At 38.1% G+C, this 25,411-nt stretch overlaps 1 protein-coding gene across 1 annotated transcript in view; it reads left to right on the top strand.

Moving 5' to 3' along the window:
- Window positions 1-23,792, top strand: part of TRPM6 (transient receptor potential cation channel subfamily M member 6) — a 66,267-nt gene extending 42,475 nt beyond the window's left edge. Inside the window, exons 18-28 of the mRNA XM_058173146.1 lie at window positions 640-868; window positions 3,835-3,990; window positions 5,628-5,771; window positions 6,192-6,320; window positions 10,254-10,505; window positions 11,406-11,580; window positions 12,462-12,576; window positions 13,712-13,914; window positions 17,697-17,829; window positions 22,627-22,733; window positions 23,664-23,792. Coding sequence (XP_058029129.1) covers window positions 640-868; window positions 3,835-3,990; window positions 5,628-5,771; window positions 6,192-6,320; window positions 10,254-10,505; window positions 11,406-11,580; window positions 12,462-12,576; window positions 13,712-13,914; window positions 17,697-17,829; window positions 22,627-22,733; window positions 23,664-23,680 — 1,660 coding nt within the window. The 3' untranslated portion in view covers window positions 23,681-23,792. The remainder of the gene's footprint in view (window positions 1-639; window positions 869-3,834; window positions 3,991-5,627; window positions 5,772-6,191; window positions 6,321-10,253; window positions 10,506-11,405; window positions 11,581-12,461; window positions 12,577-13,711; window positions 13,915-17,696; window positions 17,830-22,626; window positions 22,734-23,663) is intronic.
- Window positions 23,793-25,411: the final 1,619 nt, after the last annotated feature.

The raw sequence follows: 25,411 nt of genomic DNA, 5'->3' as shown, positions 1-25,411 counted from the left end.
AGAGTACGATAGGAAGTATAAAAGACTAACTCTTGTTAGACATAATGGGATTAATAGCTGAGTAATTATGTGTATGATTGTAGTAAAATAGGTTTAAAAAATATAGCTGGAATCTATTAAAGCTGATGAGAGTTTTACTATAAATCAAGGAATAGGCACCAGAGGGATATATAAAAGCCTTGAGCCCTTTTTAATTTCCCCCCTTTGACCAAGATCACCAAGGCTATTTTCTTGCCATTTTGAAGCAGAAAACACAAAATCTATTTTAAAAACAAAATTTCAAATTCTGAAACACCATGGCCTTCCCTTAATTAGTTCCCCTGTAGTTTTCATACATGTATTTGATACTAGTAAAAAATAAAAAATAATAATATGAGCCTATGATTTTCAGAATAAATTATAGAAGGATGCTTGGATTTTCTGAAAGAAATAGCTTACTTTAAAACTATAAAAAACATAGTGATGTATATGACTGCTCTCTTAATATCGCTTGGCATAATTCTCATTCAAGAAAATGTTTAGAGTCATGTTGCACGTATGATACAGAGATGCCTGCAAACACACCTTCGCTACTATGATTAATTCTATTCTAACAGTCACAACTCTCCTCCCCCGCCCTGTTTTATTTTGCTGTTATAGTGAGTTTGGGCAGCTTGCTCTAGATGTGTTAGATAATGCATTCAAACAAAATGAGCAGATGGCCATGAAGCTGTTGACATATGAGCTGAAGAATTGGAGTAATTCAACATGTCTGAAACTGGCTGTGTCAGTAGGTTTGAGACCTTTTGTGTCTCACACATGCACCCAGATGCTGTTGACTGATATGTGGATGGGGCGCCTGAAAATGAGAAAGAATTCCTGGTTTAAGGTAAACAATTTGTTCTTCGTCTAAACCAAAAGCATTTCTCCAGCCTTGGGCTACACAGTTGGAGGTGCTTAGACTGGAATTATACGAAGGCTTCCTTCATTTTAGTTCAGTGGTTTTAGTTTCAAGAGAGAAAGCCCTCATTGCTGAGGTAATCTCATAATATTGTTCACTTATCCTGGTCTTTTCAAAGATGTAATTGAGAAATTAACTGCCCCCATTACAATTTCTAATCTGTTTGACTCTCTTTTTGGTCTCTGTCAATCACTATCAATCACCTAACCTCCTTTCAACGTAATAGCTGCTAAAGCTTTATCATTTTCATACATCTTGGTCAGTTTCAGAATATGAGGAAAATTATTTTTTTAATACCACTACAGTTGTAGATGACCTGTTTCATTCATGGATGAAATGAAAGCAACATCATTGGGAAAGAGAAGATTTAAAAAAAAATGTTTCCAGGATATGTTTGTACCAATGCAGGATGAGGAAAGTTTTTGTCAGTTTCATAATTTTGATCGTGTGAGCAATGCAGTAAAGTTGAATTCCGGAACAACCACAAATCCAATATCGCATAATATTGTTATACCTGAATAGTACATGGTTCATCAATTAATGGATTGGAGGACTACAGTATGTAACTGTGAGTTCTGGACAGCAGGTGAGAAAGAGTAAGTGGAATGTATGGGTGTATCCAGAGGAAGTGCCTGAACCATCTAGACATGCATCTATTCCAGGGATGGAAAACTATGGTCTCTTTATGACCCTCAACTTCAGCTACCAGAATTCTTGAATTCTGACTCTGGAATTCTGGGAATTGAAGTCCACAAGTCATAAAAGGGACTATAATTGCCTACATCTACGCATACTTTTTCAGATTCTGGTAACACCAGAATTTCTGATGAAGTGACAAAAATGCAGGAGAAAAACTGCACGTAATTTCTCTGACACAACAAACAAATGAGAACTCAATGGTAACTTATAAGGTACTCTTTCCTGTTTCTCAAACTCTGAACTGTGGGTTATCTCTTTGAAAGCATTTCTTCCTTGGATTATGGTGGGGAAGGAATGGACTCTGTACTCTTGTAACATAAAACTCATTTATGTTTCGCAGTCTCGTAGAATCCCTTTGCCTCTGCTGCTAAAATAAACATAGATTATAACACTCCTACATTTGATTGTTTCATAGTAACTTTGTTTTTTATAAGAAAATTTTATTGGATTTTTTTTTCATTAAAAAGAGAAAACACTAATAAAAAAAAATAAGATTAAAAAAAGAAAAAGTGCAGGAAGAAAGAAAAAGAAATATAAAGAAGTGACAGTTTTCTTTTACAATGGTATAAGTATAAATTCAAATTGACCTCTTCCTCTAAGGTTTATTTTATTTATTTATTTATTTGTTTGTTTGTTTGTTTTATTTGTTTGTATTTCGCCTTTATTTTTACAAATAACTCAAGGTGGCAGACATATCCAAAACACCTTCCTCCTCTATTTTCCCTACAACAACAACCTTGTGAGGTGGATTGGGCTGAAAGAGTGGGGGAGGAAGAGAGAGAGAGGCCCAAAATCATTCAGCCATTTCATGGCTGTGGTGAACTTGAACTCATGTTCTTTTGGTGAAAGAACTCATGTTCTTCTGGTGCCTTAACCACTGCATCAAACTGGCTTTCAATAGTACTTTCATTTTTTCAGTTACCTAATTTTTTCTAATCTTCAAACCCATATATGTCAATAATGGCCACTTGCTTTTCTTGATATGTAGTAAAAAGACATGGATATAAAACAATTTTCATTCCTAATCATGGAGTGCATTTTCCAGGCCTATTTTTGTGAATGTATTTAACACATGTGACGCTGCTGCTTCAAGAGCTACATTGGTTGCCCATGTGTTTCTGGGTGCTAGTTATCACCTATAAAGCCCTTTGTGGCTTGGAGCTGGGTTTCCTAAGGGAAATCTTCTCCCAGTTATTTCTACCAGTTCAATTCAGGTTGTAGCTCCCCTCAGCTAAGAAATGTGCCTTCTATGTCACAGCCTCTACCTTCTGGAATAGCCTCCCTTCAGATATTCTGTTGGCCTTTTGTAGACTTGGTTTTGTGTCTTTTTGTATTTTGCATTCATTGCATTGGCATCCTTCAGTCCCAAAAGACTATTGTATCGTGCTCTGGAAAGAGATCCTAAAACAGCATCTAGTGTGACTGAAAAGGCCAAATTGAGAGTGGCAATCCCTTCCACACTGAGGACCGATACATTCTGTCCCCTGCCCAGCCCCCAGATTTCACTGGTTCCGGGACTGCCTTTTTACCTCAGCCTGCCGAACAAATGTCTCTTCGAATATTTTGAATGTTTTGCATTACTGTAATAGTTTAATTGTTTTTATGTTTTGTGATGTATATCGGTCAGTCACTTGCTGAGATGGATGGCTATAGAAATCAAATAAATAAGTAACTTAAGATAAACCATACATATGATTCAGTGTACACACAGACACACACACATACACAGTTAAACCATATAATATATTTATATGTAAAACATAAATTATATATTTTAATGTGGTTTTTGAATTATTTTTACCTGTAGTTTTAGTATCATCTTGTTGTTTTCTCTATATATGACCATCAAAGAGGCGTGCAAGTCTGACAGTTGGCATAAAAATCTGCTAAATAAATAAAACAATTAAAGCCCAAGATAGACACCCATAAATCAGTTGTTTGGAACCAAAGTGCACTGAGATAAAACAGTTTATGGAACTGCAGCATGATGGGCCTGTAATCAGACTAGCTTCAGTGCAAAATATTGGATTAGAGTAGCCAAATTAATCTTTGGCAAATTTTAGATGCCAAGATGTCAGGATGGGATTTGCTTTTTAAAAGCTGCTGTGTAGTTATTGTCCAATAATAACTATTGCTGTCTAATATTAAGAATAAAAAAAAACTCCATTCATAATAAAATTTTGATGCTCTTTTAGGTGATTCTAAGTATTCTTCTACCTCCCACCATCTTGATGCTGGACTTTAAAAGCAAGGCTGAAATGTCCCATGTGCCTCAATCGCAGGACCCCCACCAATTCACGTGGTACCATGGTGATCCCAACACCACCAGTGGAAAAGATAATTTATCATTGGTGAGTGTGTAAACCAACCAGATTTGGATTTCATTTTATTGAATGGAGTAAAAGCAGATTTTTTTTTGTTAGGAATAGTTCTGGTTTAAATATTGTGTCAGAAGAAAAATGTCGATCTTAGAAAGTTTTAGGGGCAGGTTTATGTATTAATAAGGGACGTGGTGGCTCAGAGGCTAAGACGCTGAGCTTGTCGATCAAAAGGTCGGCAGTTCAGCGGTTCGAATTCCTAGTACCGCGTAACAGAGTGAGCTCCTGTTACTTGTCCCAGCTTCTGCCAACCTAGCAGTTTGAAAGCACATAAAAAATGTAAGTAGAAAAATAGGGACCACCTTTGATGGGAAGGTAACAGTGTTCTGTGTGCCTTTGGCATTTAGTCATGACGGCCACATGACCACAGAGACATCTTCGGACAGCGCTGGCTCTTTGGTTTTGAAATGGAGATGAGCATATTGCGAGGGGAACCTTTCCCTTTATCTTATGTATTAATAAAGGAGAATATTTGTAGCTCAGAGTTGACATGAAGGGTCCTTGTTGCTCTCTGAACTTGCTTGTTTTTTTGCGACATTTCCTTACCCAAACTAGAGCATTATCAGATTTGCTAGTACTGATGATGTTATCTAGTTTGAGTAATGAAATGTCAGCAAGAAAACAAGCAAACTCAGACAGTACCTAGGACTCCTCGTATCTTTTCTATATCATTTGACTGGGCTCTACCACTCTTCTCTAGTATATTCTCATCTCTTATCCTGTTTTCTCTCTTTCAGTCATTCATGCCCACTTAATAATATACTGCAGATTGGTCTTTCATCTTTCATATTATAGATGACAGACTGTCTTCAGACTATGAGATCTTAAAAAAATCTTATTTTTTTAGAACAGGATCTGAATGTTGTTCTTTTAAGAGTTTGTGGCCATTTGAAATCATTATGTTAATTTCTAGCTAGACTATGCATTGTTCACATGTGACTTTTCTCTTGAATGGGAGATTTTGGACTAAGGAGAATCTCAGCAAAAGTGTCAGTTTCATGCTTCACATTTTCTAATTGTCATAATTGAATAACTATGTGTGCCACAGATGTGATAAATAAATGGCAGATAGCAAGATACAGGAGGTCTTCGAATAATTACCACAATTGAGCTCAAAATTTCTGTGGCTAAGCAAGAAAGTTGTTAAATGAATTTTGCCCCATTTAAGATCTTTTTACCACAAATGAATCACTGTTAAGTTAGTAATATGCATGTTAAGTGGCGTCCCCATTAACATTGCTTGTCAAAAGGTTGCAAAAAGCTATCACAATTCTAATGTAGATTTGTCTAGAGAGGAATTATAAAGAGCCAGCCTACTTATTGGGTCTTCATTTGACCGCAGTCATAGGCTCCATTCTTAGCAGAGCTGTCTTCACTTTGCCATTTCTTCCCTAGTCCCAGTCCCAAACAAAGCATATTCATGCCAGTCTACGCAAGCTGGATCTATAGAGACTACTTTGCAAGCCAACATACTGTTGCCTGCATCTCACCAATTCGGAAATACTTACAGTGGATTGATTCATTCAGAATATTTGCTTATTTACATATACTGGAATTGATTTATTTAGTTGGATGGCAACTAATTTAAACATTTCATATTTTTTTAAAAGAACAATTATGATTTTGAGAAAGAGGTTGAGAAACAAGCTGAAAAACCACCTTTTCCCAACAACAATGAACAACAAAACCTTCTTGGAATGAGGAAAATCTATGAATTCTACAACACCCCTATTGTCAAGTTCTGGTTCCATACGGTCAGTTATTGACGTTACCCTGAATGTTTTAAATGTGTATCGATAACTCAATCCCTCTGCATGCTACTGAAACAGACCTATTCATGAGAGAGAATAAGAATGTTGACATTTTAAGTAATTTAACTGGTTGAATTTTATTTTACTTATTTACTTTAGATTTTCAATATTTGCAATAATATATTGCAAAATGATCTTATTTGAAATAATGAAATGGACTTTATTTTCCTGAGAATATTGCATTGATAAGAAAATGAGATTATTAAATATAAATCTGCGTATTTGTTTGGTTCTATGGTCTTACTGTTCGCAATATCAAGTTGAGGCAAGTGAAGGAATGATGGAATAACAATGCTTTATGACAAAAATTGCTCGTTTTTGTCACAGCTGTCAATCATAAAATGTTTATTGTATATTTGCTAGATGGCCTATTTAGTCTTTCTTATGCTGTTTACTTACACAATCCTGGTGAAGATGAAACCAACCCCCAGTGCCCAGGAATGGCTTGTGATCACCTACATTTTTACTACCTCCATTGAGAAAGTCAGAGAGGTAGGCCCTTTATTTAATGCTAGCGTTATTGCTGTAGTAGTTAATTCTTATATACAAGTACATCCAGGTATATGTAAAATTACAGGTAGTCTTCGATTTATGGCCACAACTGAGCCCAAAATTTCTGTTGCAAGACAGCATTTAAGTGAATCTTGCCTCATTTTATGAGCTTTCTTGCCACAATTGTTAAGTGAATCACTGCAGTTGTTAAGGTAGTATCAGTTGCCAAGAGTCTGAATTTTGATCACATCACATACGGATGATGCAGCTGTCATAACTGAAAAATGGTCATAACTCACTTTTTTCATGCTGTTGTTCTTTGAACAGTCACTAAACAAAAACTGTTGTAAGTCAAGGACTAGCTATATTTGAACGACAAAATAAATATACAGGAATTTTTGATCCATTTACTTTTTTTCTTGAAAATATTAATATTACATAATTTGCGAAAACAAAACTAAACAAGAGTAAAAAATGTGCATTGGGAATGCAGCCTTTGAACAATCTATTTTTTTGAGTGGGTGAGTGGTAAGTAACAATTGTGGGCAGCATTTTTGTTTTCCGGTATTCCCCTTTCCCCCAATTTCACAGAACTGGGGTTGGCAGGGGCCATTTAGGCTTTTCAGCTTTTTGCTGATGCATTTGATCCCGGAACCAAACATTGTTACCTAATTATAATTTAAAATGCAATAGGTAAATATATACATTAAATAGAAATCAAACATACTTTTTTTTTACTGCTTTTGCCTCTTTCTTTTCAGAGTGCAATTTTTACCATACAATTTAAAGACTGAATTTTGTCCAAGAAATGCTGTGCACTCCTCCTCTAAAAAAATTCAATCCTAAGTGTACAAATTAACTAAGTGTTGTCTATGTGTATACTAGAGATTCGGCTTTGATGGAGCAAGTAATTGTGAAACTATTCCTTGTGCACTGATTCTTGATTTACCAAGTATAATTTTGCAGAACGTTGTGTTGTATATATGGGTAATTACAGTGGTGGGATTCAAGTAATTTAACAACCGGTTCTCTGCCCTAATGATTTCTTTTAACAACCAGTTTGTCAAACTGCTCAGAAAGTTAACAACCAGTTCTCCTGAAGTGGTGCGAACTGGCTGAATTCCACCACTGGGTAATTAACATCACAAGTTGTTAACTCTATGCATTTGCCTCTTAGATTGTTTCAAGTAATTGCTAACTCCTGACCAACATTTCTTTAAATATTAGCATCTTTTCTAATAGTATCCTTCATCTCAACGGGACTCGTACACCCAGAATCATTTATATGTTTCTCTATTTTAACATCACCCCTTCACTTCGGAGCTTATCAGCATGATCATAGCAGTGTATAATTAGTTCGTACTGTATAATGTGTTAAGAAATCTTTTTTATGACCTTCCAAAGTTTCCAGTTCATAATTTGCATTGCTGAAAAAGCCCTGAAGGGCACTCTTATTGTTCCAGAAACCCTCCGCCCGGCACTAAATTTTTCTTCTTGTAATGTCAAAAAAATTTTCTTTCAGGATTGGCATGCCTTTTAAAAATGGCAAGGATTTGTGTTTTTTTTTCTTTTTGTATCAGAATAAAGCTAATCTATTAATTCATACTTCATTTGACCAAATTCTTTTAATTTCCCTTCTGCTTCCTTGATTTTGTATGCTGTTTATTAATATTTCATTTTGCCAGAGGGCTAGCTATATTTTAAACACAGGTATAACTATTGCAGCCCTTTGGTCGCTCTAATGAAACAGAGAACAAATAGACATAGAAGTAGAAATACATTTCAGTTGGAAGAACTAGCAAAAATCAGAGATTCAGGGTTTTTGAACAGTGGTTGATTAAGTAATTTGAGTAATTTCAATTGTTCCTTCTGCTGAAGGCCCCCAACCATTGTTCCAAAGTTTCAGTGAGTGATGTCTTTCTGTCATCTTGCCAGTTAGCAACCCTAATCATTTTTTCCCAAGTTGCAGAAATGAATCTTCCAAATATCTATTAACCATCAAGACAATTAGGCTTGATCAGGGATGATAATGACTTTTAGGAATCATAGACTACTTACTATTTACTAAAAAAAAAACATTTAAAGCAATAAGAACACAATTTCATTAACTTGTTGTTGCACAATCTGCATGCAAAATGAAGGTTTTCCAGACCAAGGAACTTAATAGTCTTTTTTATCTGCAACCTTCATGCATGCGCTTCTGAACCCCAGACCATGAATACTTTCACAGGTAAATTGTAAATTGAAAGTCTAAGATATGGGCTATCCTTCCACTTATGACTGTATGACTGTAACGTTGCTGCTTGTATCCTTACGATTTATATTGATATTGATTGGTTCCTGATTGCTTATTTGTACCCTATGACTATCATTAAGTGTTGTACTTTATAATTCTTGACGAATGTATCTTTTCTTGTATGTACACCGGGAGGGTATGCACCAAGACAAATTCCTTGTGTGGCCAATCACACTTGGCCAATAAAAAAATTCTATTCTATTCAAATATAGGCCATAACTTAGATTTTCAATTTACAACTTACTGTATTCATGGATCTTCATTTGGACATCAGGTTTCTGTGTGCAGATATTTTATTCTCATCATGAACACAAGGAACTTGAGTTGCTGTATGATAGTAATTTTGTGGTCTTGATATGTGGTTGATCAGTAATCCTGATGTGAGCCCCCCACCCTGTTGTATTGGGGATGTTTTAACTTCAGTATGAATCTTCAATATGAAGATGTTATTATTTAGAGGTAAACCCCAGGGAGAAACATGAGCTATGTCCAAGTGAACTTGTCAAGATATTTGAGTGTCACCATTTTATACATAAAGATTATTCCTCCCAGAGAGTATTCATTGCTTGGGTACAATTAAGTAATAGATAACTGATAAACCCTCCTAGAAGCTATGGAGGAAGATCTGATTAAAAAATTAACCGGGAAAATAAAGCATGAATGATGCAGGATCGCATATACTGCAGTGGTGGGTTTCAAATTTTTTTACTACCAGTTCTGTGGGTGTGGCTTGGTGGGCATGGCAGGGGAAGGATACAGCAAAACTGATACATTCTAATTTTTTTTGCTGCCTCGATTTTCTATTGCAAATACTTGAATAGTAAGTGGAGGTCTAATTACTTTGTGTCTTCTTTATTATTATCAAACAGTAGGGGGAAGGTCACATCTAATTTATTCATGGATTTTTGTCAGGTTTTATGCATTTTGTCTATGATCTTTCCTTGGAATTCTTGAAATTTGAAATTTTCTTTTCAGTAGATCAGAGGTGGGTTTCAGCAGGTTCTGACCAGTTCTGGAGAACCGGTAATGGAAATTTTGAGTAGTTCAGAGAACTGGTAGTAAAAATTCTAACTAGCCCCCGCCCCCATCTATTCTCTGCCTCCCAAGTTCCAGCTGATTAGGAGAAAATGGGGAGTTGAAGATATGGTCAATATGTGCCATTTGGGTACATTGCAGCTCTCTAAGAAGACATCATTCCCTGCTCTGAAGCAAATCTGAATCAGGATAAATTTTCTTGTTATCCGAAATAACCCATATCTGGCAAAATATTAACTTTGAAAATAAACAAAGATCTTTGAAAATTTAAAATTGGCTTCTTTCTAAATTATCATTACAATTTAGCTTACATAAAATGTAAAACTATATCTATTTCAAGCTGATAATTCATAGTAATTAAAGCATCTTAATTTGTGTTTTATGGATGAAAAAATAAATATAACAAATGATGTTGACAACTATTATTTCATTTCTGGAGAATATTAATTTAATGTGTAAGTGTAGTAGAGGTGTTGGGCATTTGCATTGTAATGATTCAGAAGTCAAATGGAGTATCATTTTTTCCTTTGCCTTGTGTCACTCACTTGAGATGCGTATTTTTGTTTATATAGTAATGTTATAACAAATCATTCTGCCTTTAGATTTTTATTTCAGAGCCAAGCAAGTTCATCCAAAAGGTGAAAGTATGGATTTATGAATACTGGAATTTTACAGACTTTATTGCTATCATCCTGTTCATGACCGGATTTGGTTTGCGCTGGGCTAATCCTCCACTTCAGACAGCAGGAAGGTTAATTTACTGTTTGGATATAATATTCTGGTATGCTCGACTTCTTGATTTTTTTGCTGTGAATCAGCATGCTGGCCCCTATCTGACAATGATAGGCAAAATGGTAAGTACTCTTGGGTGCTATTATGAATAATTATAACCTTTTCTTAACGAGGCTAGGCTTTAATAGTTCTCCAAGGTGCCTAAGAACCATGAAATCATGAGTTCTAGTCCTGCTATAGTCATGAAAAACCAGCTGGGTGACTTTGAGCCTGACTCTCTCTCAGCCCATTTCACCTCCCGGGGTTGTTGTTGTGAGGAAAATAGGAGGCCGAAGTAATATTTAGTTAGTTATGTTTGCCACCTTGAGTTATTTATAAACAACAATAAAGGTTAGATAAAAGACAAATAAATGAAAAGTTGTGGTCATACAGTCAATAGAACTGCGATACTGGACCAGAAATACACATGGAATAATAAAATGTGATGATGAAGAACACTTGACTTACCGTATTCAAGATACATTCTGGTGGATGTTGTTCCCACTTGGAACCTCCTGTTAATAAAATGAGGAACTTATTCAGCTTTATGTATTAAGACAAGTATCTTGATAACCTCTCTTACCCTATCTCTCTTTTCGTTTTCTTCCATTATAAATCATATTTTACAATTTATTTTTGACTTAAATCTTGGATTCATTGAGAATAACAAAGCAGGATCCCCAGTTTGAACAATATGCTTAGCAAAGAATTCCTTATTTATATTGGATCATTTGAATGACTGGATTAAATGTTCAGATATGTTGGGAGCAGGATTTATAAAAAGCCCATTAATTTGATTGGAAATAGATAATAAATATGCTATTATTATTCATGTTTTTTGAATAATTGGCAACCTTGTATCTTGTAAAATGCCTTTAATTTCTTAATAGATTATACAATCAGGTTTATTAAAAGCAACAACAGAGACTATCTTTGCTTTAAAATTCTTACTATTATGATACTTGTTTTGTTTTTCATTACAGACAGCAAACATGTTCTGTATTGTAATTATGATGGCCATAGTACTATTAAGTTTTGGTGTTGCACGGAAAGCAATACTTTCTCCAAATGAGCAGCCTTCATGGACTCTTGCACGAGATATTGTATTTCAACCATACTGGATGATATTTGGTGAGGTGTATGCGGGAGAAATTGATGGTATGTCTGCTGTTGTTGAAATGTCGCATTTAAATTTCATGTAATTAAAATCACATTCATTAAATCTTCTATTTACATTTATTATTTTAATTGTTTTTAATGGATTTATAGTCAGTATGCTTTAACAGTAGGTTTTTCTGTATGCTGCCCAGAGTCACTTTTTGTGAAATACAAATTGGACAAATAAAACAAATAAATAAAGGCATAGCTTACTTATCAACACAGGCACTTATTATGTGGCTAGTAATAATGAACAGTGGAAAATGTTTTCCTTAATTATGTTCTATAACCTATAATACCAATGAAGCATGATTTCATCCTTCTCCAATTTCACTGCAATGAAAAGCTCTAATATCTGGATAATCCTTTCTGACTTCGATGACTGAATTTCCCAGCTGAATTCTGTCTCAGACGCTTCAAATTACTGGAAGAAAGAAAAATAGGCTAAATGACCAGATGATTAGGTAGATGATTAGATATCTTAGATTGCACTATACCTTAAATATTATTATACTATCATCTCTAATGAGGTCGTAGTTCAATAAGTTTCAGATGCTTTCACCCACTGCTCTGACTTTAAAACCTTCCTAATGTAGAATAGACATTGTGAGATTATATGTGTTTTTCTAAGAACTCTGTTCTCTTGCCAGATGTCATTAAATTCTCTAAATACATAATTTGTCTTTCATTATGAAAACTAAAAGAAACAATTATACAGAAAATGGTTGGAAGTAATTCATTTATGGCTAATTCACTACCATCAAATTGATTAAACTTCATTATTTGGTTTAAACTGGCTGGAGCATTTAATTCATGAATGGCTGTAAAATTATGTTAGCATTCACAAGCCAGATTTATAGTTTCTTTTATATTTTTTTCAGCTTGTGAATTAGATAAAAACTGTCCTCCAGGTTCATTCCTCACCCCGTTTCTTCAAGCAGTGTACCTCTTTGTACAATATATAATTATGGTGAATCTACTTATTGCTTTCTTCAAGTAAGTATTGCTTTTTTCTATCCCTATCCTGATGATTTTAAGACATTTTAGAATTAAAGTTCCAAAGAAAATTTGGGGGAATATAGTCCAGACACATCTGTAGGGTATTAACGTTTGTTTTATTGTTATTAATGATAGTATATCTAGCTTACAAATTTTATAGAAGTAAAAATCAACTTCCTTCAGCTATAATAAATAGATTCCAAGGTACTACTTAGGAGAAAAAGCATAATAAGTCCAAGAATATGATCATGATTTTTTTTTTTACTAGATGTTGTCTATTCTTAACAAATGAGTTCAACACTGAACATTTTTGTCAGCAGATTCTTGCTTGCCTATTACCTTTCTGTACATGTCTAGGAATTTTTTTTACTTTTATAGGCTTTATGATAATTACCTTTGGGTGAGGGGCAGGTGAGACCTTCGACATAAAAAGCAAACTCTTAAAAAAAACTTCATTTGGTGTCTTTCTTATCAGAGTCATGCAATTTTTTTCTCTGAGTTATACAGTATATATCTGAGTTGCAAAGGAACAATCAAATGGTTGGTGAAAACATCATGAATATAATCACCATTTATGTTTTTTAAAGGAATACAGATAGTTCTTGATTTTCAACCACAATAGTGCCCCAAATTTTTGTTGCTAAGTGAGACTTTTACCCCATTTTATGCCTTTTCCTGTTAGGTAATCTCCTGTAGTTGTTAAGTGAATCACTGAAGCTGTTAAATTAATGACACTGTTGTTAAGTGAATCCGGCTGCCCCATTGACTTTTGCTTGTCAGAAGGTCACAGAAGGGAATCCCCTGACCCCAGGACACTGTAACTGTCACAAATACGAGCCAGTTGCCAAGTGTCTGAATTTTGATCATGGCCACATGACCACAGGGAGGCTGCAATGGTTGTAAGAGGGAAAACAGTCTTTTTTCAGTGCTGTGGTAACTTTGACTGGTCATTTAACAAACTGTTGCAAGTCGAGGACTACCTGTATTTCTTCTTGTTCCCTAGAAATATAATTTAAGTGCTGTCTAATATAAATATGACGTAACATGTCAATGGTTGTAAAGTTTGTGGTTTGTAAATGGTTTGTAAAGTAGCCATCTGACCCACCCTCTCCCTTTCCTTCTTAATCCGCAGTAATGTTTATTTTGATATGAAGTCTATGTCAAACAAACTCTGGAAATACAACCGTTACCGCTATATCATGACATACCGTGAAAAGCCATGGCTCCCCCCACCTTTCATCATATTGAGCCACATTGGCCTTGTGCTAAATTGTCTTTGCAACCACCGGCTCCCAAGTGAACTGGATCAAGAGGAGAAGGAGCATGTTGAACTCAGTAAGCAGAGCCTGTCTACGTTTAGATTTCTTATACAAATATAGATGTCATTAAAAAAAAAGACCACAATGGCATTCCAACTGATAATTGTGTGGTTATAGCTATTGCCAAATAAGAACTTAAATTCTGTCTAAATGGGTGTCTTTAAATTCAGAACCCGAGAAGTTCTGCTGGTCTTTTTATTATACATTCTTCCTTGAATGTGTAGCAGTGGTGGGTTCCTACCGGTTCTGCCCGGTTCTACCGAATAGGTAGTAACTTTAGGGACTAGTTCTACGAACCGGTAGTACAGGCAGCCTGGCCATGCCCCCGAACCGGTTCCCCAGTCACTGCTTGTTCGCCCACCCAACGCATCCAAGAAGCCTCTCAGCTGCCTGGCCACAGGTGCCGAAAAGTCCTTCAGCTGCGCATGTGCAAAGATGGCAGCAGCAACCAGAGGTCTTTTCGGCACCCTGCGCCAACGGCTGGTGGAAAAGAAGCCTCTTGGCTTCCAAGTTCATCAGCAATCTCAGTCCCTTCATAGGGTCACTATTCTCTGCACCCGAGAAAGATCAAAAGGCGCGGAGCAGCTTTTAAGGAGGAAGTCGGCATAGCCGCCTACACGAGGTAAAACAAACAAACAACTGAGGGAAGGAGCCCCCCTGAAGCTGCCAGCATTGCAGCTAACCCCACCTTCCCCACAGCTTGGAGCCCCAAGTGGAAGAGGTCCTTGGCTGTTGCGAAGAAGCAGCAGCTGCAGGTGCACCACACCCACTTCGTTCTCTTTGAGAGCAGCTTTGCAAAGCTGCTCTCAAAGAGAATGAAGCAGGCATGGTGCATCCGGAGCTGCCGCTTCTTTGCAACAGCCGAGGACGGAAGACTTCACTCAGGAGTGACACCAGTGAGGAAGGCGGCCAGATCCTCTGCGTAGCCCGAGCTCTCTGGGATGGGTAAACAAGTGTGGGGAGGCGAAGGGAAGCGGGCTTAGCCCCTCACATGTTGCACCCCCCTCCTAGCCTTTGCCTGTGCCTCCGTGCCACCAGTGTCTCCCGAAGCTGCCACCGTTGGAGCTGTAACTGGGACTGGGGCAGCCCGGTAAGCTGGGCACCCGAAAACGGTTCTCCGCAGGTTCTCCGCAGTTCCTCGGCTCGTCTGGGCTGCAGCTGAGTCCTCTGCCCTGAGCCGGCAGATGGAGGCACCCCTTCCCAGCCAGATCATTCTGGATTTGACTTGGAGGAAAGCGCAGCTCATGGTTGCTACATTTCACTGTGCTGGATGAGCAGAGAGGAAGAAACAGCCAGTGGAGAATACAGAGCTGCTCCAGTCCACGTGTTCTCCAGGTCAGAGGGAAACAGGAGCTTCTCTCCACGCAGGGCTTTTCAGATGAGACTTGGAGGAAAGAACGGCTCATGGCTGTTAAATTTCGCTGTGCTGCACCAAACACTTTCCCATAAAGAGCACTGGCTGTTTCTTCCTCTTTGCTCATCCAGCACAGCGAAATGTAGCAACCATGAACTGCGCTTTCCTCCAAGTCAAATCTGGAAAGATCTGGCTGGGGAGGGGTGCCTCCGTCTGCCAGCTCAGGGCAGAGGACTCAGCTGCAGCCCAGACGAGCTGAGGAACTGTGGGGAGCCTCCCATGTGTTGCATCCCCCCCAGCCTTCGCCCGCGCCTCCATGCTGTCAGCACCTCCCGAAGCTGCCGCCGTTGCAGCCATGACAGGGACGGGGCAGCCCAGTAAGCTGGGCACCCGAAAACGGTGCAGAGGCACGGGCAAAGGCTGGGAGGGGGGTGCAACACGCAGGAGGCTCCACACAGTTCCTTGGCTCATCATGGCTGCAGCTGAGCCGGCAGAGGCTGTGCAAGGCAGGGTGAGATGGGAGTGTGCTAACCTTGCCCTCCCCAAGTGCCAGACTCTGCTATTGCCATCACCCCTGGCTTGCCCGCTCCAGCTGCAACCATGGGGAAGGCCCATCAGAGTGAGAAGCGGTGCTTTTCAGCCAGGAAGGGCAATGGAGGGAAAGCTGAGATGACCACTGCCACCCCACCGCGTGCCGCCCTGGATATGGGGCCGAAGTGTTAAAAAAAAAAGTGTCAAAAAGTCCCAAAAATTTTTACCGTTTTGGTGGCCGTGGCTTGGTGGGGGTCATGTACTGAGTGCGTGAGTGACGTCAAGTTGGCCACACCCACTCAGTCATCTCCCCCCCAGCCACACCCACAGAACCGGTAGTAAAAAAAATTTAGAACCCACCCCTGATGTTTAGGTGTGCTCCAGAATTCTAAAAATACTGTTTATTTATGTATTTGTTGCAATAAGTGTTGGCACAATTGAAAATAACAAGATACAATGTACAAAACGGGTGTCAAACTCATCACATCACATTGCCGTCACGTGATGTTTCACATTTTTCCCATTTGCGGAGGTGGGGTGGGCGGGGCATTTGCGTGATGCATCCAGTTTGACACCCCTGATGTACAATAAATAAATGAATAAGATGGAAAATTTGACCAACTATGGTCAAATATGGCATATATTTGCACCATAAGTGCAAATATATGCCATATCAAACAAGAGGCATAAAGCAAGGAACAGCCAGGGAGAAGAAACCAGGGAGAAGAAAAACAAGACCTGGGAGAACAGCCAGGTGTTTAAGGGCTTCCAGAATGTCATCAAGATCACCTGTTTCTAAGTGAAGGAACTTTATTGCACAGAGCATTTCTTCCTCTCCACCATCTAGCATCCATGTAGGTTTGTTTGTTTTTTGGTGCAATTCCAAAGAAGAATTCACAGATTATGATTACAATCAGCATCCTAGTGCCAAATGAAAGGTGTACATCATGTTCAGTCAAGGTTATTTCTAATCAAATTGGGTTGTAGCTATACAACTCAGTTGATGTTCCGGATGCTATGTTCCAGAGAGGTGGGGTTCTTGGTGCTCTCTGAGCTTGATTTTCTTGTGGACATTTAATTTCCAAACTAGATAACATCATCAGTGTGCACTGTTGATGTTACCTAGTTTGGTAATGAAATGTCTTAAAGAAAACCACCAAGCTTAGAGAGCACCAAGGACCCTACAGTTTAATCCTGGGCTACAAATATTATGTTCTATTCATTCCAGAGAGGCCCTGTAATAATAAAATTAATTTTATCATAATCTCCGCGCATGAGCTATATTGTTTAGAAGGGAATGCTATGGCTGCCAGAATATGTTGAACAACTTGTGTTTATGCAAACCAGCTACTGGTAATACCATTATATTGTTTTTTTCCCCCTTGAATTTACTACTCCCTTATTTAAGGAGGGCTGTCTTTATACGCAGGGAAAAAAAACCCAACTTTTTTCAATATCATCCCTTATTTAACAAAATATGAAGAACAGACTATACGCGATATTTGTGTGCACGTGTGTGTGGTTTGTATAAGATTAATGGAAACTACAACGGAAGAGAAAAGGATTTTATTTATTATATTTTATTATTTTATTCTGGTTGACTCACATGTAATAGCCAATAAAACACAATACAGAACAAAACAAGATGGCATCCAGTTGCTCTATGCAAATTCATAGACAAAGCATAACTAACCAGGGTCTCTATCCATCGTAATCGAAGGCCTAAAAAACCAACTTACGTCTTCACGCATCATTGTCATTTCATTTCACCACTCCCTATTAACAGTGTTAATCAACACTGTTGAAAGGTTTCACCCTTTCACCTGTAACAGACATGTTTCTGTCACATGTTTGATCACTAGGGTTATTTAAATCCAACAAGGGTAAAATTGATTTGTTATTGCTTTACCCAGAACTGTACCTGAGTGATGAAGAATTAAAAAAGCTTCATGATTTTGAAGAACAGTGTGTGGAACAGTACTTACATGAAAAGAAGGAAAGCTTTCATTTCAGCGATAGTGAACAGATCCGTGTTACAAAGGAGAGGTAGGCCGTTGTTATGTATTGAATATACTGTATATAGTTGTGTTAAGCCCTGCTAAAGTGAAACTAACCTTTAGATGACCCTTACTGTTAACTCCAACTGTTTTGGAGGGAAACTTAGAACATTCATATTTGGGTGGGCTTTTTCAAGTACTATGATTGGTTAAGGCCCTGTGAACCTAGAGCAGGGGTGTCCAAACTTGGCAACTTTAAGACTTGTGGACTTCAACTCCCAGAATTCCTCAGCCAGCTTTGCTGGTTTGGTGAATTTTGGGAGTTGAAGTCCACAAGTCTTAAAGTTGCCAAGTTTGGACAACCCTGGCCTAGAATATAAATTACAAGGATTTGCCTGCTGTTCCTCACTTCTAGTTTTGAGTCAGTAAATGCTGTTGTAGCTGTGCTGGTCTGCTTCTTGCCTGCTGAAGCTTGTATTAATAGTTCTTTTGATACTTAGCAACAGTGGCATTGATGGGGGGAGGGTCCAAAATTTATAAGATGCCAATCACAGCATCATAATGAAAACCCTGCCCCTTTGTGCATATATGCAATGTCATATGTAAAAGAGCCAGATCATGTATGCAAATCTCTCAATTTTGAACTGCCCCTCCTAATTTTTGGCAATAAAGCATGTTGAACTGGTAATAAATATTTAAATGTTAATTAAATATTTTATTATTGTATTACGCAATATAGTGGAACAAAATAATAATAATAGATAATATGTAAGTCATTCTGAAAAAAAATTGAATAAATTCCTTAACCTACGCCATCCTGTTAAATTCTTTAGGCATTCTTCAGTTTAATGCAGAGAGCAAAGATTTATTTAACTAAATTTTGAGTTATGCTGAATTATATTGAACAAATACTATTCTATTACTCAAATGATTATATAGACCAAACTTTTGGGCACTGAAATTGTTTTAGCAGACTGCAAACTATTTAAATTTGTTTCAGACAAATTTATGACAAACCAGGGGTGAAATGCTCCCGGATCGGACCGGATCAGCCGATCCAGTAGCAATGGTGGCGGGTGGTTCGGAGAACCAGTAGCAAAATTCCCCCCCCCCCCCGCCCATGCCCACCCAATTGCCCGCTTGCCTGCTTGCCGCTTCTTTTAAAAATGCATTTAAATGGTTAAAAAAAGGGTCCGACAATCACAGCTGAGCTGCCTGATCATCAGAGCCTTTTTTTTTTACTTTAAAAAGCATTTTTTTTACAATCTATTTGGACGAATAGGTTGTAAAAAAATGCTTTTAAACGTAAAAAAAAAGACCGCACGCCACAGCTGATTAACCCCCCTGCGCGCTGTTCTGCTTACCGCATGCCTCCTTTTGGCATGCACTGTGCACGCATGCGCACCTTGCATTTAGTGCACATGCGCAGCCAGCGAACCGGTAGTAGACCCGTTCAGATTTCACCACTGTGACGAACGATTCTATGAATCATAAACACCTTGCAGTAATCAAGAGTTATAGAGTAGAAAATGCAAGTGCTGAAACTATTTGACTTCATATCTAATGAGCGTCTAATTTACCAGTTGGAAAATACAGTAAATACATTACTTTAGTGTAGTGAATCATGCACTAGGAATATAATTTTTGGATGTTCTTCCCCCAGAGTTGAAGAAATGTTTTCACAGCTGAAGGAGATTCACGACAAAGTAATTTATATCAAGGATTCTTTGCTTGCCTTGGACAGCCAGCTGGGACACTTACAGGACCTCTCAGTTTTAACGGTTGATACTCTCAAAGTCATTTCAGCTGTGGATACCTTGCAAGAAGGCGAAGTTTTTCTCTCTGAACAGAAGCACCAGACCTGTAGAAAGCTTCCGCATAGTTGGAGCAACACTCTATGTTCAAAGGCTTTGAGTTGTATGGAAAGTGAGAACATCAAGTACAATTACTACAGCATGCCACCTTCTCTTCAGAGGAACCTAGCCAGAAGCCATTGGTCATTAGGAGGGGACCATCCCATTCTGGATGGCCTAAACTGTGGGGAAATCCAATTAATCAAGAAAGATCAAGAACAGGAAGTTGAAAATGGCCTTCTGTCATCGGAGTTATCTTCAGGGAATAAATCAGGCTCTCGATACGGACAGTTTCTTCTTGTGCCTCCGGATCAGAAAGGAACATCTGAAGATGCTGGTTTAAGTTTGGCCTTTTCGACTACTTTAAATGAGCTTAAGGATGAGGACTTAAAAATGAAGCAGAGTGATATCATCCCTCAATGCCATGTATGCAGTGCCAATAATGTGGCAAAAACAATGCCGGTTATCAGCCAAGTGCAGGAGCTGAACATTTCTGTGGCTAAGAAAGAAAACAAAACTGCTGCCGAACACCATTTGTCCATCCACGCAGTTAATAGCATCAGTGAGATCTCTCAATCTTCTCCTTATCACTGTGAGGGACCAGGAAAAGGTTATGTAAATTGGGGCTTCCTGGAAGACAATGAGAAGAGAGATTGTGGCACTTGGTCAAGGCAGCAAGCATGTCAACAATCGCTCCGTGACAAAGAAGACGGCCGTTACAGTCCTCCGCATGTGCAGATCAAGGAATCCAAATCTTTCTCTTACAGTTCGGACGTATCAGAGTACAGTAGTGACAGCTCCCAGTCTCGCCTCACTTTCCAGCGCAGCATGTCTGTCTGGATCAATCCTCTCAAGAGAAATTGGCCTTTCTGCAAAGGGAGCAGCTTTTGTGCCCGTGGTGCTGAGAAAGCAGCAAAAACCTGCAAAATAAAAGGCAATAACAACCAAATTTGAGTTTTCTCCTCTTCTTGTGCTTTCATCTTCAAAGAGAGAGCTCTGTTGCAGGGGTCTCCAGCCTTGGCAACTTTAAGCCTGGTGGACTTCTGGCTGGGGAATTCTGGGAGTTGAAGTCCACCAGGCTTAAAGTTGCTAAGGTTGGAGACCCCTGCTTTATTGCATATACAGGTAATTCTCGTCTTACAACCATGCGTTTAGCAACCTTGAAGTAACGATCATCACATCCAGCATCCCCAACAGTCTCAGGATCAAAATTTGGGCACTTGGCAAGGGCATGTATTTGTGATGGGTACAGCATCTTGGGGGCGCCATTTGCATCCTTCCCAGCTGACCTCTGACAAGCAAAGTCAATGGAGGAAGCCAGATTTACGACTGCATGAGTCACTTAACAAAGGTGATTAGCCTAACTAAAAGGCAGTGCAACTCACTTATTAACCACCTTGCTTAGCAACGGAAAATCTGGTCCCAATGTGGTTGTAAGTCAAGGAATACCTGTATTTTTTTAAAAAAAGAGTTTTTCTATATTTGCATTTTTCTGCCTTCTTGTAGCTGTCTGTCTGTCTCTCTGTGTGTGTGTATATGTAGAAGGCAGAATACAAATAAATTAAATCGGTATTAACCAGCGATTGGGTTCAAACAATACTGTGTGCCATGTGGTTTTAATTCTCAGGTTATATAAACAGAGCGATCTTACTTCAACTATCAGCAAGATGGCAACTGCGGGCACCAATGACATTAATAGTATCTTGGAAGAGTATGCAATAGCTGTCAAGATTAGGGTTAATGTCAAGGTTCCAAGTAAACCCCCAACAATAAAAGACTCTAAGGCTTGAGATTCCTCAAAGTTCCATTTTATTAGAGATGTCATATTGGCCTATCTGGGAAAACCCGAATATGAAAGCTTCCAGGTTTTCCCCACCCAAAGGAAAGTTCAAGTCCCTGCCCAATACCAACATGTCCACCACATGATCCAATCATCCACCGTTCCAACTGGAGATGCCTCCCAGTCATCCGACTCCAGGTGCCAGGGCAAGGTGTCCTTGACTCTCTGAGAAAGGAATGTTATTTTGACTATATATCTCCCATACTCCATATAATCCTCCCTCCCATTTTCCCACAATAGAAAATGTGGCAGGCCTGAAGGCCCAATGTAAAAGATGGCTTCCAGGCCTGACAATAACATTATAATGATACGACACATTTTATGAAATCACAGGGCAAACAAAATTATAATGATATATAAGTATATGCAATATTATAATGACATATGAAATGTTACTTGACACTCTTCCTCCATACACCTCAAAGATTTTCGTCTCCCCTCCCCTCCTCTTTTCTCATACTTTTGTCTACAATAGAAAAATAGTTTAATCCTTAGCTATTCCTCAGCATAATGTGAGGACCAATTCAGCCTTCCCCAAACGATCCTCCATTTATTGGGTCTACATGTACATCATTCATAGTCAGCTTTTAGAGTGCAAATGATATGCGAGGTAATCTGTTATGTTTGTGAAAAGAGGAAAATAAATTGTAAACCACTTGGAGTTGTTTAAGCTGGGCAGCAGGTAAATATTTGTAATTAAATAAGTAATTACAAATATGACAGACAAGGAAATGTATGGAATATTAGTATGTTGAAATATACTAATTTTTTGTTAGACGCTTATAAAATAAAATAAATATATATATTATTCTATGATTAAACAGAACATTGAACTTGTTTAGTTGCAGAATGAGATACATTCTAGATAAATATGTATAATAAGTGTTTTTTAAAATATTGCTAGAAAATATCTTGTAAGAAGTCTGTGGCAAGCCACTTTTATCGCTTGACTTCATAGTGTCTTTAACTTTAAATATTCCATTGTATTAAAAATGATTCTATGGTGTTGCAAACTGTTAATGCTAAAAAGAGGCATACCTAAAAGTAAACTCCATTGATCACAATATGTCTTATCTCTTAACAAAAACGTCCCTGCAAAACTTGTAGGCTTCCTTGAAATATGAATTTGTCTCCTCGCCCTTTTTATTCTTAGAATTTTCAAAATCTACTCAGCTCTGTCAGTCAGTATGGGCCAAGGCAAAATTTGGAAACAAAGAAAGGAGATCTTCAAGGAAAAAGCGAAAAACTCTTCAAGTTCCAGTAGGTATTCATAGAATTAGAGTTACCTGTTGTTAGAGTTTGTGTGCATATAAATTTATGTTTGTATGTACACATATATATACATACACATGCACACACACACATATATACACACACTATATCTATATATACTGTATCTATATATACTCGGTGTGGGTGGGTCTGTCTGGGTGTGATTAAAACTTCTGGTTTTAATTAATTGTTTGCAGACAGTGCATTAATAAAACAAAGGACAAACATTCATCAAAAATAGAAGCTAGCCCTTCAAATAGAGGATGGTTATTTGAAAACTGCAATGCATAGTTAACATGTTTTCAAAGAAAAGCTGTTCATCTCCTCTGAAGATTATTTCAGAGCAGCAGGTTTTGGAGTAGTTAATCCACAGAGATAACTTTTTTTGTTTTGTGAATCATATTCCGAATTTTCAAATGTTTGATGAAATGAGTCATCTGGAATTGTAGGATACAATCCGCAGGAAAAATACATGTTTTATATAGTACTATTTGCTTAATCACAGTATTTCATCCCATGAATAGAATCCCCCAAAGTATTGTGACTTTTAATCCTACAGCTGATGACATTTTTACCATTTCAACTGATTGGTATATAAGCAAAATTGCTTCTTCCCTGCTGTCAACTACTTGTATTGCATAATGAATACAATTCATGGAGCATGCAAATACTTTTATTGAAATATCTTGATTTGACTTTGGATAAAAATTGGGGCTAGGTCTATTTTTGTATCTTGTTTCTACTCTATTTGAGTCATGCCGTTTTTCCCCTTAACACTCTAATCTCTGTTTGTATGGGGATAACGGACATTGCTTTTAGAGGGCCTGAAAATATGACAGCGGTCCAGGTGATATTCAAATTGATATTTGATTTTTCTGGACCTTTGGCTGATTTTTATTTTCTCTTTTCTCTTGGCAGTTGATTACAGTCGATAGTTGCCCTCAGAGCATCCAAGTGAATTTGGAACCACTTGACAGTAAACTTGCCGAAGACAAAGAGGAATGCAGGGCCAAATGGCTGACCGTGTCTCACTTCAAGCAACTAAGTATGTCATATTAGGCCCATGAAGATTACCTACAGGACTAAAAGAAAACCATGCATACTGTTGAAAATAACCCCTTAAGAGAACAAGTTATAAAGACAGGCTAAGAAACTTCTTGGGAAGAATTACAATATTATGAATTTGAAGAATAACAAATATATTAATCTAATTTCACAAGTTGTAGATCTACCATGAGGGACAGAAAGAACACATTTTCAAATCATAAGTAACAAGTTACAGATATACAATTTACAACAAATCTTGGGTCCCTGTGGAATGTATGATTTTTTTCTACAGAGTTAACAGGGTTTACTATTGAATGTTGGTTTGATCATCAGTATATTAATTTCCATTTGTGGTCCAGTAAGAAGACATTGCATGGAACCAGCAAAACTTTCATGAGTTCTAAAGAACAGGATTAGTTAACTCTATTTTGCTAGAAGTTCCACTCCTCCTCCTCCCTCTGAGGATTGCAGGAGCCAAGCATTGATAAAACTAGAATGTTGGTTTTTTTAGCCTGTCTTTATTTGTGGAGTTTTTTAAAAGTAAAATTCAAGCCTTAAATATTGCAGGGAGTTAACACATGCAAATTACCACTATTTAATCCCAGAATCACAGAAATATTTAAAATATTTAGCACGCTTCATCTAGTGGTGGGTTTCCAAAATTTTTACTACTGGTTCTGTGGGTGTGGCTTGGTGGGCATGGCATGGGTTAGTGGGTGTGGCTTGGTGAGTATGGCTTGGTAGGCATAATAGGGGAAGAATACTGTAAAATATCAATTTCCTCCCCAAGCAAGGGGAAGGTTACTGCAAAATCCCCATTTCTTCCCAATCAGCTGGGATTTGGGGGCGAGTCCAGTCAGAATTTTTACTACCGGTTCTCCGAATTACTCAAAATTTCCACTATCAGTTCTCCAGAACTGGTCAGAACCTGCTGAAACCCACCTCTGGCTTCATCCCCATGGCCAACATTCTTTTATTTTCACCTACCTTATCCAGATTATATTAATAACAAGTGGCCTTCAATTTACAACCACAATTGAGCCCACAATTTCTGTTGCTAAGCGAAACAGTTGTTAAGTGAGTTTTGCCCCATTTTACAGTCTTTCTTGCCATAGTTGTTAAGTTAATCACTCCAGCTGTTAAGTTAGTAGCATGGCTGCTAAGTGAATCTGGCTTCCCCATTGCCTTTGTTGCAAAAGGGGATCACATAACCTCCAAGGCACCACAATTGTCATAAATATGAACCAGTTGTCAAATGTCTGAATTTTGATCGCATGACCACGGAGATGCTGTAACGGTTGTAAGTGTGAAAAGTGGTCATAAATCACTTTTTTCAGTGCCACTATAACTTCAAACAGTCACTAAATGAACTGTTGTAAGACGAGGACTACCTGCACTTGATTATATAAATCGTTTCTCATCAAACCGGATTATGCAGATTTCCTTTCCCATACCCTTCAGTCCCTCGACTGATAACAATATCCTAGTGACAGTCAAACAAAGGGTGAAAAAAAGAGCTTGTCTCTCATGTCTAAAAAGAGTCCATCATGACACAGTCTCTGTTGACATTGCGTAACCCTTATGAAAGTCCTATTTGTCAAAGGTAGAGGATAAGAACC

The sequence above is a fragment of the Ahaetulla prasina genome, chromosome 2, assembly GCF_028640845.1.
Source record: "Ahaetulla prasina isolate Xishuangbanna chromosome 2, ASM2864084v1, whole genome shotgun sequence".
Taxonomy (NCBI): domain Eukaryota; kingdom Metazoa; phylum Chordata; class Lepidosauria; order Squamata; family Colubridae; genus Ahaetulla; species Ahaetulla prasina.
Note: the sequence above shows the minus strand (reverse complement) of the source record. Positions and strands in the feature narration are given on the sequence as shown.